The 13,906-nt window shown below is 40.5% G+C and overlaps 1 protein-coding gene across 2 annotated transcripts in view; it reads right to left on the reverse strand.

Annotated features, from left to right (window-relative positions):
* Window positions 1–13,906, reverse strand: part of RORB (RAR related orphan receptor B) — a 179,017-nt gene that overhangs the window by 8,982 nt on the left and 156,129 nt on the right. For both annotated transcript variants that reach the window (XM_048504725.1, XM_048504726.1), the window contains 4 exons: window positions 9,943–10,064; window positions 6,341–6,473; window positions 4,738–4,845; window positions 3,149–3,259 (listed from right to left, as the gene is read on the reverse strand). In XM_048504725.1, coding sequence (XP_048360682.1) covers window positions 3,149–3,259; window positions 4,738–4,845; window positions 6,341–6,473; window positions 9,943–10,064 — 474 coding nt within the window. The remainder of the gene's footprint in view (window positions 1–3,148; window positions 3,260–4,737; window positions 4,846–6,340; window positions 6,474–9,942; window positions 10,065–13,906) is intronic.

Genomic DNA, 13,906 nt, shown 5'->3' on the forward strand with positions numbered 1-13,906 from the left:
ATCCAGAGGCCAGCACCCAGATGGCTCCCACTATTTTGCTGCTCCAGTTGTTGGTGTTTCCCCCCATCCATTGGGATGAGGGATGGTTATTACTGGGGAGCAGCAGATGTGCTGCCCAGAGGTCACTGCTTCCTTTTGCCATCATACCAATAAATGGGCTGTGGTGAAATTTTATTCCACAACTGGTTTCTGTGTCTTCTGTTTTGCACCCTAAACATCCCTCTCCCTTTTTGGGGTGACAATCTTGAACCTAGCTTTCAAATTAACTACAGTAGTGTAATCCTCCTTTTCTTGATCTACTGCCTTTCTTCCAGGCATCACAACTATATCATGCAGGTTGTAGAGCTTTAACATGAGAGCCCTCACTGAGTCATGGTTTTAGTCTATAACTGTGTCATGACTTAAGTCCACATATGTCCACTGAAATCAAAGAGATTTGTTTTCAAGTCAATGTGTTTAAGACTCATTTGGCCACATCAGGAGCAGCAGCGGCGTAGGAGGTTAAGATCTTGTGTATCTAATCTGGAGGAACCGGGTTTGATTCCCTGCTCTGCCGCCTGAGCTGTGGAGGCTTATCTGGGGAATTCAGATTAGCCTGTATGCTCCCACACACGCCAGCTGGGTGACCTTGGGCTAGTCACAGCTTCTCGGAGCTCTCTCAGCCCCACCCACCTCACAGGGTGTTTGTTGTGAGGGGGGAAGGGCAAGGAGATTGTAAGCCCCTTTGAGTCTCCTGCAGGAGAATATAAATCCAAACTCTTCTTCTTCTTCTTCATTATCCTGATGACTGCTGAATATTTTCACAACTGGCATCCCTGCTCAGCATACTGCTTTCTAAATAACTTTGCTTATGGTTGTGTTGTCCAAGAGAGCTCTTCCGTGGCCAATGTAAGCAGCTGCTAGACTGATATCCATGACAGCTGCTGAATGTCCTGATTCATTCCTCCTATCCCATGCCCTGAAGATGGGAACTTACTGAATAGGAACAGCACCTTCTACCAGGAGATACCCGTCTCTTTTCCATTTGGCAAATGTATTATGGAAACTGGTGACAATCACATTCAGAAGCTATTAAGAGCCATGTAGTTTGGGCTGTTTTTCTGCCATTCCTCCTTATTGGATCCATAATAAATTTAATCAAGATAAGGCATAATACAAACCTACATAGTTGTTTCCCTGTAATTTTAAATTAATGTGTTGTTGCCAGTAATTGTTGGTATTGAAAGCCAGTAATTGTTGGCATTGAAAGACATTATAAATTCTGATAACTGGGGAGAAAACAATCTAATTTTAGGAAATATTTAACTATTGCCTGCAAAACATATTCAATAGAGCTAGATTAACAATATTCTGAGATGAGGGGCCACATCTTTGCCAGGTTCTGCCTCCTGACTTCCTTTCCTTTTATTAATAAGACCCCTGACTTCATTCACACAAACAAATATCAGTCACTCAGTTTTTATGGTCCACAAGCCATACAGAAACAAAAAACAAACACGCAAAACACTTATTAAATTAATTATCTCCTTAAATCTCTTCATACATCATTCAACCTAGTATATCTAGCCGTTTAAGGGACAGAATCAGAGTAAATTATAGATAGGTTGATTTTGGCCCATATTTTCATTGCAGAGAACAGAAACTTAGCTATAGATACAGCAGTTCTTTGGCCAACACAGAAGAAGCAGTTATAAATATATACTTTCCCCCTGGCCAGTTAAGCCATATCCACAATTTGCCATGTAGCACCTTTCTATACTTCACACTCAGCTATAGTTGCCAGTTATTTTTACATTTATATACTGCCAGTAATACAGTTACTGCTCTTTCCCATTTGATGAGGAAAGCACCATCAAGATTGTATTATGATGAACTTTAAAGAGCCTACCACAAGAAACAGCCTTTAAAAATCCTCTGATGTAATGCTTACTTAAGACTTTAATCCTGAAGTAATACGAAGTTGCCTTATACTGAGTCAGGATTCTAGTCCATCTATGCATTGTCTCCTCTCTCTCTGTGTAAGTAGCTCTTCAAAGATGGATTCCGCACAGCAAATGTGTAATGGGTTGCTGTAATATAAAGGAACCTCTTTTCCTTTTTCCTGTTCACATGCATGTCATGCAGGCAGTGATTGGAGCCCATGGAAATAATCCGGGTCACACAGAGACACTTCTCTTTTTAAATTTTTTTTCCTGCAGTAGATGCATAACTGTGCAGGCATACAGAAAGGAACCCCTGAAGTTATGCCAATTGTTTCACAGTCTGATTGGCTGCACCTGTGTAGCTGTGCATGTGCAACAGACAGACAAAATTAAAAAAGAGACTTCCCTGCAGCGGCCAGGCAATAATGAACATTTTGCTGTAGATCGGCCTTACTTGCTGCCAGGAAAAAAAAATCATGCTTTGTCTTGTGGAGCCCTACGAGAATCTGCCACAAAATGTCAGGCAGATGGATTCTCTTTGATGGTAGATGGCACAGAACTTACAGTGAAAGGGTGGAAGGGAGGGAAATAAAGCATCTCCTGCCTGGCCATTCATGCTGGAAAGGATTAAACCCTGGATTTTGCAAAGGAATTGCTAGTTTAGCAGCTTTCAAAAATCTCAGGTCAAGGGAACTAAAGGGGCCAGACTCATTTTGGGAACAGGACCTGTGCGAAGTCCCATGGTTTATATTGTGCTCAACATTTGTTATATTTGGCTGAGTAGAATCTCCAGAGTCTCTGCCACATCAAGATGACACTAGCTTCCAAAGATCCTTTCAACAGGAGTTGAACCTGGGACCTTCTGGAGGCAAAGCATGCGTTCTACTATTTCCTCCCCAGATCAAATCTATTCGGACTTCATTTACTAAATGCACATTTTTAGCTGGGAATAGCAGTTACTATTAACTTAAAAATGACTGTTACTATTATCTTTAAAATGATTGAAATGGTGGCATTTCAATAGAAGAAGAAAAGGAGGAGGAGTGGATTTATACCCCCACCTCTCTCTCCTGTAAGGAGACTCAAGGTGGTTCACCAGATAAGCCTCTCAAGTTGTGGAGTGGGGAATCAAACCCAGTTCTTCAGATTAGAATCCACCTGCTCTTAACCACGACACCACACTAGTTCCTGGGTAGAAAGAATTTTAATAAAGAGAATATAATTACCAGGTGATATCAGGACAGCAGATGAAAACAAGGCAATTTCCTCCTCAGTCAGCTGTAAAGAACATAAATTCTTTGCAAAGTCAAATGCTTCATTCACCAGGTCATCAGAACCTTTAAATAACACAGAAGACAGTCAGTGTAAAATCTATCTGAAAAGATGCATTTCATAAGATTTTCCTTGAATGGAGAGAAATTGGCTCTCTTCCAAATCACATGTGGATCTGGGTTCCTACCCACTGTCAGACACAATCACAGGTGAGTTGTAGATTGTAACAAACTGCACAGGTAAATTAGATTCAAGTGCAGTGCGGAGGGGGGGAGCCAGAGAGTGAAGAGCTGGACAGCTCTGAGTAGGAAGCTGGTCTATGCTGATTGGCTGAATGAACAAATGATAAAAAGCCACAGGAGGCTGTACTCTGAGAGGGAGAGGGTGAACAGTTTGGTATCCTGCCTGTGCACACGGGGAGCCTTAGCTGAGAGAGAAATCTACTCTGAGGGAATTTCCAGAAGAAATTCTGGAATGAAGTATTTTGGGTGTCAGCTCATACTCACAGCAGTGATACACACACATGTGAACTGGGAGATTATTTTAGGAAAGGCAGGAGTAGGGTGTAGACTAACTCTCCACTCATACCCAAAAATAAAATGGAAGGGATATATCTTCTAAACAGATAAGAGTAACCCTAAGCAAGCTCTGACTGATGGCTAGAGCTAAAACAGGGGATTGCTGGGTAAAAAAGAAAGACTGCCTCTTGGGAAATGTCTTAAAGGGACAGGGGCTAACTAAAATTCCCACCCTTAGAAGACTTTACAATGAAGTAAACCCATGCTAACTATGGAGAAACTGAAGCTTAATGGGGAAATAACAAAAGCCTCTGTGGGGGCATGACACCTCCCCACACTGCTCTCCCTACCCAGCTCTGGCCTATGCATTCTGGCTTGGCTGGTGCAATGTTATTTTTGCAGGGAACAGCTAATAGTCACTGAGAAACTTTCCTGCCCCCTACTACAGCATTTGAAACCAGGGTATTAGGGAAGCTGTTGGCTCATCTCTGTCCCATAGTAGTCAAGAAACATGGGACTTGGATGGAAGAAATGTTTGTTAATTTTTTTAACAGGGGCAGTTGTGGTGGGGCAGTGGGAGTTCAACTGGGGACTGGGTGTGAGGGGAGCACCATTTTGTAATGATACACATCTGATTAATAGTTCTTTTTTACCTAGACGTGACTCAAACTTCCCACAATGGTTCATTAAAAGAAAAAAAAGTACATTAATCAAATTGGTTTCCAGTCCTATTACCCAAGTAGTGACAGAAGCATCAAAAACAGTGATAAGGTAGAGATTCAGATAAATGATCATGTTATTTACAGTTGGCCTTGCATGCACGGGAACAGACAGATCTTGAGAGAACTAAGAACATTTGAATAACAAAGGATTAGCCACAGTAGGTTATACCATATTCCATTTATCTCAAATGTTGAATGTGATAAGGTTAAGGTATGCTAAATGTGAAACTTGGCTGAAAGAGTATGAAAGCAAATGTATATTCAAATTATTCAGTAATTTTAAACAACAAAAAGCAAGCCTACCCAAAGCCTTGAACATTTGCATTCCTCCATATTTTCCTTCAAACAGAACAGTGTTGTTGAGTGGATTGAAGGCACGGCACATTCTCACTAAAACCACTTCCAGACAGCCTAGAAAGACAGGAAGGATCCTTGTTTATCAAATGTAAATATCCACAAGGGATATTTTCAAGCACCGTGTTGGACAGGATAGGTCTTGCCTTTCTCTTTCCCTCTCCCCCAGAGTGACCAATGGGAGCTGGTGAAATGTTAGTGAGAGTTGAAAAACATCAAAACTGAAGAGAGAAATTGGAAAGTTGAGAATGTGTCCGGCTTAGTATAACTGCAGCGTAGAGCAGTTGCAAGCTAATTGAAACAGTCAATCTGTAACAAAGGATCCCAAATGCTGAAACTGTTCAAAAGTTTAACTGAAAGAAATTTCTTAACATCTACTTATTTTTCTTCAATGTTATGTTCAAATCACAAAGAAAAGTTAACTCCTTGTTTGTTTAACACTGTGGGCTCGTTGTCTCAGGGAAGGAAAACCCAACACGCAAATACAAGCTACGACCTTGGTCTTTATATATTTTAGAATATGAATAATGATGGCAGATACGAATTTAACAGTGTTTTAGTCTCCAACCCAATAACTCTTTGCAATGTCTGAGGGGGAACAATTATTAAAGGGGACAGGCTACCTTATCTGATGATATTTGTGTGACAGAGAGGACTGGAGATGAGACAGAGAGGACTGGAGTTGTGAAATGGTCGTGGCTCTCCATACGTTTTAAAAGAGGCAAGAAAGGTAGCAATGTGTGATGACCTGACCTGCTAGCAAGCCTGAATCTGTGGAACAGAGGTTGTGGAGGTGGCTGTCACTCTGTGTGAGTGAGAATGGTGCATCACAAATGCTTTTGAAAGCATAATGTATTTTTAAAAACACAATTTCTTAACCAGATCTCCTCAGAAATGTTTAGACCCTGTTGAAATTTGCTCTGAATTAATACTAGACTACTATTTGGAACAGATTTTGGGTTATCAAGTCTTGTTCAAATTTACTTTTGGTTGTATGTTTTGATCTCTAAAGAGAAAAAGATATTACTCTGACTTGAGCGAACAGCAGGTCAACACAGTCTCTAGTTTATGTTCCTAATCTCCTCTAGAACAGTTAAAATGTGCATGATTTCCTTTAATCTTGAGATTAGTGAAGCGAAGAGCAATAACCATTAGCAATCTCATTCGATTTCTAGTCATCCAAGCATCATGATTCTAAACACAATTATTGTGTTTTGATTTATCTGCCAAGGAAAGATAACATCTTAATATTAACAGGCACATGCATAAGCTGGAGTATCCATACTGACCATCGCCTTACTAAAAGTGCCATAATAAGCAGTGTTTTGCCTATCTGCATTGATGTCCATCAAAAGTATACAACCCTTCATATCCCTGTGACCTGTGTGTGGATTTTCTCCCAGGCAAACTGATTTTACTTCTACTCCACAACAGCTACATTGCTCAGAAATGTTTTTTAGCAACCTGTCCTTCTCATAAGTTTGTCATTTCTCAGTCATATAAATGCTCAGCAAAACATGAACATAATTTCATTCTTCTCTACTCTACTTACCTGATTTGAGAAGTAAAATTTGATCATTTTGACAGAGTTCCATAAAGCCCGTTATTCGCTTTGCAAATTCCACCACATACTGAATAGCATGAGTGATCTGGATTGCACACTGCTGCCACAAAGCTTCTCTTGACTTCCAAAAGAAATAAGCATAGAAAAGGAAAACAGATAGTGAGTACATCGTTTAAGTGATAATCACAGTTGATCCTGTGTTGTTAAATGGCCACTTTGCTATATCTAATTCAATTGTGTTGTTTAGATTCAATACTGATAATTGCACATCCCAAAGATGCAGATGCCATACTAACAAAAGTAATATGCAACTGTTCTGAGCTACTACCAGGATCACAAAGTAAGCAAATAAAAATAGCTTGAAGATAGTGTATATGCTGAAAGGAGGATTCCTCAGTTCTGGACCCATTTCAGTTCAAGATCCAGCCTGGCCATATGATGGAGATGGCACTGGTTGCCCTCACCAATGATCTCCACAGTCAGGTCAGTACTGCTATAATTACTTGATCTGACAATGGTGTTTGAATCGATCATGATTTTTTGGTCCAACACCTTGCTGATATTGGGGTATGTGGGACAGTGGGCGAGGGACAGAGGGTGGCACAAGGGGTGAGGATGTCACCAAGGCACTCTTAATTATGTGGAGTCCCTCAGGGGATAATCCTCTCCCCAAGGTTTTTCTCATGCAGCCCTCGCCTAGTTAGTCCAGAGTTTCAGCCTGGGTTGCCATCAATATGCTGATGATACCTAGCTATATTTGTCAATGGGTGGCTGACTGGATATTGCCACAAATGTATTGGCCAGTTGTCAGGAGAATATGGTGGGATGGTTGACACAGAGTTCGCTGAAACTAAATCCATCAAAGACAGAGATCCTATAGCTGGGTCAGGAGACCTGGGAAAGGGGTACTTGTTTCCCACTCATGTTGAGGTACAATTGGCATCTACACCAACCATCTAGAGTCTGGGGATGATCCAGGATACATTCTTATTAATGGAGGCATGGGTCACACATGTTGCCAGGGTAGCATTTTTCCACCTTTTTAAGAACTAGCAACTCAACCCTTACCTATCATACGCTGATCTAGTTTCAATAACCCATGCAATGATCACCTTCAGGCTAGACTAATGTAACTTGCTATATGCAGGGCTACACTTGAGATTCCTTTAGAAACTCTGGTTGGTCCAGAATCAATCAATCAATCAATCAATCAATCAATCAATCAATCAATCAATCAATCATTCATTCATTCATTCATTCATTCATTCATTCATTCATTCATTCATTCATTCATTCATTCATTCATTCATTCATTCGTTTTATATACCGCCCTCCCCCGAAGGGCTCTGGGCAGTGCACAACATATAAATCGAAGTAGAGCACAGTTTAAAACATAACAAATACAGCTATAATAACATATATATGGCTCTAAAGGATTAAATAGTTAAAACCTCTATTAAAACACAGCGTTACAGTATATAATGCCTTGCGCCCGGCAGCTAAAACCCTCCTGAGAAGAGAGTGGTAGGTCCCTCAGATGTTATGAGGAACATCAGAGAGGGGAGTTCCCCAAAAAGGGGGGGTGCGCTGTATTAGCGGCCCGATGGAACAACTCAGTCTTACAGGCCCTGCGGAACTCACCTCACCAAGAATGAGGTGGTATGGGTTTTTGCGGAGATCCCCTGGCAGGCACATAATCAACCAGTGCTCCATCAGCTGCACTATCCCCAGGTAGAATACCAAATTAGGTTCAAGGTTTTAGTTTTAATCTTCAAAGCCCTTAATAGTCTGGGAGCCCCATACCTGTGGGAGTGGCTTTTCTTATATACTCCATCAAAGAGCGCTTCATTCATTAGGAGACAACTTAACGGTGGTCACTGGTCCTAAAGCTGTCCTCGATCAGAGCCAGAACTTTTTCAGCTGTGGCTCTAGCCTACTGGAACTCTCTTTCAAATGAGACTTGGACCCTGCAGGACCTGATGCAATTCCACAGGGCCTGCGAGACTGAGTGGTTCCTCCAGGCCTATGGTTAAAGGCAGCTACAGTTTCCATCTTGCTGGCTTCCCTTTTCCCCTCCTCCCCCTTCCCCTTTTTCTTATTTATTCTGCAAAATCCTTATTTGATTACCTTGTCCCTTTTTTATGATTGGGCCTCTTGTTGCATTTGATGTCATTTAGTTCTAATCTTCTGGTATGTGCTTAGATCAGCAAATACTAACTTAATGGTGGTCCCTGACCCAAAGGAAATTTGACTAGTCTCAACAAGGGTAACTGCTTTTTTGGGCCTGGTCCCAGCTTGGTGGAACACTCTGTCTAATGATACCAGAGCCCTGTGGAACCTTAGGCAGTTCCGCAGGGCTTGTATGACAGACCTGTTCCACTAGACGTATGGTTGACACAGCTATAATACCATCTGGCCTCCCCCTCCCCCTCCCCCTTCTCTTCTCTCTCTCCCACCAGTTCCCATCATAAATCCATCAGGGGTGGAATATTTGCAAATCGTCATCCTGAGACTGTTAACAGATTATTTATTGTGTTGTTTTTATTGTGAAAGTTTATAACATTTGAAATTGTTTTGTACTGTATTATTATGATGTGAGCTGCTTCAAGTCCAAAAGATGAGGGGCAGCATGGAAATCTAGAAACAACAACAACAAAACAACACAACAAGTAGGGCAGCACTTGAAACATCTTCAAATCAACAAAATTAACATCTGTCTGATTCAGAAGGCAGCCCCGCTGGGATCTGCCCAAATTCTACACTGATACAGTGCAACTTCGTAGGCCTCTGGGCGAGACTCAGATTGTAATGAAAGGCCAACAATCAGCTAAAGAACTGGCAGCTGTTATATCAAACAAAATTTTTATGTATTTATATTGAGCGTTGTTGTTGGAAGCTGTCTTGAGTCTGTTGGGAATGGGTGGGGTACAAAACAAATCAATCAATCAATCAGTCAGTCAGTCAATCAGTCAAATTTAGCACTCTATCCCATTTTTTAAAATTAGTTGCGGCATACCTGCATCTGAAGTAATTACAACCCAGGTTTAACTTATGGTTCAGACTCATTTTGACTTCACATTTTGCACTTTGTGAGATAAGCATGCAAGATTCAGATAGGCCTGACCTTTGTACTTAGGTTGTTCTTACCAACCCAGAATTTGCCTTGATTTCTTCCCTGCTAGTAGGGTTGCCAGCCAGTGGCTAGCACCTGATGAGAGGCTGGGGGGGAGGGCAGAGACAAGGAGGATGGCATTATATGAACCAGGTTCCAGGATGCCAGGTTCGACCTGGAAATGATACCACATGATCAACACAACAGCATCCCCCCCACCCTTGTCCCCCTCTCATTCTACTTCTATAGCGGAAGACCTGGCAGCCTTATTTGTCAGAGTACAAGAAATATTATATTCCAGCACACACATAAATAACATAGACCATACTGAGGTTATAATAAGACTGTCCTTATTTTATAATGCCAAATTGTCATAAACTGAAGAAAGTGCTAAATGATTAACTAGTATGTAAAAAATAAACTGAATGACTTATGAAGAAACAAGCGAAGCAAAAGACATTTTGTGCTAGATTGGTACCTTGCTCTGGTATACTTTGATTTCTTCATATGTGTGAGTTTGCCAGGCTAGCTGATGTAATTCCTCTATTGTATATTGACATGTCTCCAGATGGGACTTGATGATATTCTGTGCAATTCGATCTAATAAAGAAAGAGCAAAAGGAGAAAAATACTTAAAATTTGCTTCAGGTATAATCTATCATATCAGTCAGTTCTTTGCAGTAGCCACCATATGACTCTGACTGCTGAACAAAGATACTACGAATAAGTTCTCTAGTATTGTATCATAGAGCATTTGGACACTCTTATGAAATAGTACCCATTGCTATAATCATATCTAATGAAATATTGAATCACTAATCTAGTGTAACTCCAGCAGTTTATTAAAGGAATTAGTTAACAGTTTATTACAAAGTCTACCTAAGTCTTTAGGATAACAATGCAATGCAATCAACATATAACTTTCAACATATATAATTTCATTATATTGGCTGCAAATTTGTCCTTGAACCTAGATCATCGATCCTATGTTTATAAGATGATGAACAGCAACTAACTTTTGCCTTAAAGCAGTGAGCTTATATAGAATGTCAGTCCTGCAAAACTGAAGTAAACCTGCAGTAATTTAGCAATGATTGACTTGGACTATCTGTTATGCAGCAAAAACACTGAGCAATCAGTGATCCACTAAATATCATACAGTGAGCTATTTGTGCCGAATGATGTCTCAAATATTAATTGCACATTATTAATTGTTTCACCACAAACATTTAAAAATGTTCCTGTTGGTGCATCCAAATTTACTTGATGTGCATGTGAGCTTCTAAGATTGCTACTTTCTATTTTTAAAGTTTATGGCACTTCTGTTTGATAGTAGAATAAGAGGGACGTATTGCAATGTGCCTTTCATCTGGATTTAATTTTGTAAAATTGCACAATCCATTTAAACTATGAGACACATGAAAAATACCCAGTAAGCGTTACCATTTCCATCTAAGCACAAGTACAATTTATTCTGAATAAGTATGATTGTTATTGCTGGTTACATGAATATTAAATTGCTCATCTATAACCTGTTTTAGCCTGAACAGGTATGGGATGGGGACAGAAGATGTGATTGTGTAACTGGGCCCAAACTATGTGTTGCCATGCATAGACCTATTCAAATGATGTGCATGTACATTTAAATGCTGTAGATATACATTCTATAAACATAAACTTTCTGACAGCAAGTGATAAAGTTTGATGCAATTTTTCAAATCCCCCTACCTACAAGACATTCATTTTATGCCTTTTGAAGGTAAGAAAAAGTATATGGTAGATGATTATCTGTTAACAGGATCCAAAGTTTACCCATCAGGGATTATTATTTTCCTATATCCCCCGATAAATGTAGAATCCTTTTTTTCACAAAGATAACAAAGTCATTACTAAAGGTCTAAGAGTCCCATCCAAAGGGGAGGGTGCAAATCCCCTTGGGGAGTGGCCGGATGTGATGCCACTGTCTAAGCACCCCTGCCACCACTGGTGTAGTGGAGACATGGATGGGGGAGGGGCTGACATTAGTTGGCTTCCCTCCTGACCATTAGCTGCCTTAGTGGCCAGGAATTCAGGCTCCTAAACAGGTGGTGTAAATCTATGCAATCCAGTGTGGACTTCTGGGCGGTGGGGAGGCTTTTTCACTTTTCAAGGCTCCCCAAGTTGGTGGGAAGCCTCTATGGAAGTAGCATGGCAAGAAGCTGTAGTGCCATGAACAGCCACCTGGCCACTTGGATGAGGCTATAGGAGTTCAGATTCTAATTTGGGCTGGTTTGCTAGCTTATCTGTTCAGTAGTAGCTGGAAGATCAAATGGTCTATACATCCTTACCAAATATCTTACAACACAGTATCTGCCATCTCCAGCACATCTTGTTAAAATGGTGGCAGTTTTCTCACAGGCCTCTTGCTTACTGGTAACTTAGTAGGAACATATTCATATTCACCCCGTTCAGAATTTCACAGCACACATGCATTTTACACTACAAATACAACCACCCCATGTGACATTTTACTACAAGTACACCTGAATGTGCAATTACTTATGCCTGCACACAGGAAATATTACTCAGCTGAATCTTTTTCCTGAGTTTTTTTACGCTAATTCTGGAAACAGGTCGAAATGCTGTAAAAGTCTGTCCAGGTAGCAACTTCTAGAAACCACTGCACTCAAACTGCTCACCATACAGTAACAGATACCAGTATGAAGCAGGTAAAAGCAAATGACAGCAGAAAATTGTAATTTTGCTTCAACTGGCATGTAATGTTTTATTTGCACAACTTACATATTCTGCTTCTTTTATTCTATTTTTGAGGAGAAATAGTATGTATTACTTTGAAAATGAGTTAGCTCAGCAACATTTTCCAGGTTTCTCTTTTTGACATCAGAAGCTACAACACTGTACGGCTGCACAGAGGATGTTTCCAAATATTCTCATTGATTGTCATGATGATGGTAGACCTCCATATATAGGTGAGCAGTGCCTTAGGGCAAAACCAGCCACTCTCATGAAGGCTCTCTTATGCTGCCATTTGAACCCGAGCCAGGTATAAAGGCAGACTTGAGGTTCTTATGCCACAGGCTGGCGGAGTTGGAGTGTATCAAAGAAAGGCTGTGCTTGGACTCAGGGGACAAGAGCCTGACAGCTCATTCTGTTGGCTGATTACCATTGCATAAGCATTGGAGGCGGCTTTCTTCCTGTCAGAGTTGGCAGTGAAGAAAAAGAGAAAGGGGATTAGACTGGAAGACAGTGGGCTGAAATGTTTCCAAAAAGTCTTTTCGATAAAAGCTGCAGAAGAATAACAGAATTGATGTGGGCTTCTTCAAAACCAACAACAGAGCACAAGCCATTTGTAAGTGTGGGTGGGTGAAAGGGGTACAGAATTACCTTTTTTGTCAGGGCACACAAGGACTACTACAGCTTACACAGCCTTTCCCTCATTCAGGAAAACTGCCATTATCTCAGTGTCTGATAATTTGGATTCACAATATGTCCTCCCACCACTCACACACATGTTGCTCCATTGGCCTTGGAACACATCCACCATGAAGCAGTTTGTTAAAAACTTGTTGGAGGTTTTGTCTATGACACTACAGCAGGGAGGCTCCAATTCTGTGACCCACAATGATTGGATGAATCTTCACTATCAAATTATTCATTTCCCTTCTTTCTTATTTATAATTCTTTCCTCTCAATCAGTTATTTGGATTTACCTGATCTGCAATGAGAACATAAAGCCTGTCCGGTACAGTCTATATCAGTATCATAATTAAGTTCTCTCAATTCCCACTTTTTATCTTTCCAAATTTCAGCTTCCAGAACTCCTTCACTTTGGCTTTTTCATTCGACCTTTTATCACCAGTTGTCTGACACAGAGCATTGTTAATATCAAGCATGACTTTCGTGGCTTCTTGGGACAGAAAAATGGGATGCACGTTTTCAAAATAGAAGGCATCATTGAGGCATTTGATAGTTTGTTCCTTGTTAACTTTTCAGAACTCATTCTTGTGTTGCAGTTTTCTTGTGTTACATTCTTGTGTTACAGTTTTCATCCACAAAGCACAAGGTGCCAAGCTGCTGTTATTAATTTTTACCCAGTCCTTCCTCCAAGAAGCAAGAACATTACACATCATTTTCCCTGCTCCATTTTATTCTCACAACAACCCTGTGAGGTAAATTAGGCTCAGAGATTGACTGGCCCTTGGTCACCCAGATGTGAAGGCTTGGGCAGGGGGAGGGGGGAGGCAAAAAAATTAAATAAAAAAACCCGTTTTTTTCCATGAGTCCTTAAAAAAAATTCTGACAGAAAAAAATAGAACTTTTGGTGATCCCTAAATAAAAACTCTTGGCAATTTTTTTTTCCTTTTGGATTGAATGCTTCTCAAAACAAGGTTACTTCTCACTCAAAATATATATTATATATATGGATAACTTTTTCCTCTTTT

The sequence above is a fragment of the Sphaerodactylus townsendi genome, linkage group LG07 (assembly GCF_021028975.2).
Source record: "Sphaerodactylus townsendi isolate TG3544 linkage group LG07, MPM_Stown_v2.3, whole genome shotgun sequence".
NCBI classification, from domain to species: Eukaryota; Metazoa; Chordata; class Lepidosauria; order Squamata; family Sphaerodactylidae; genus Sphaerodactylus; species Sphaerodactylus townsendi.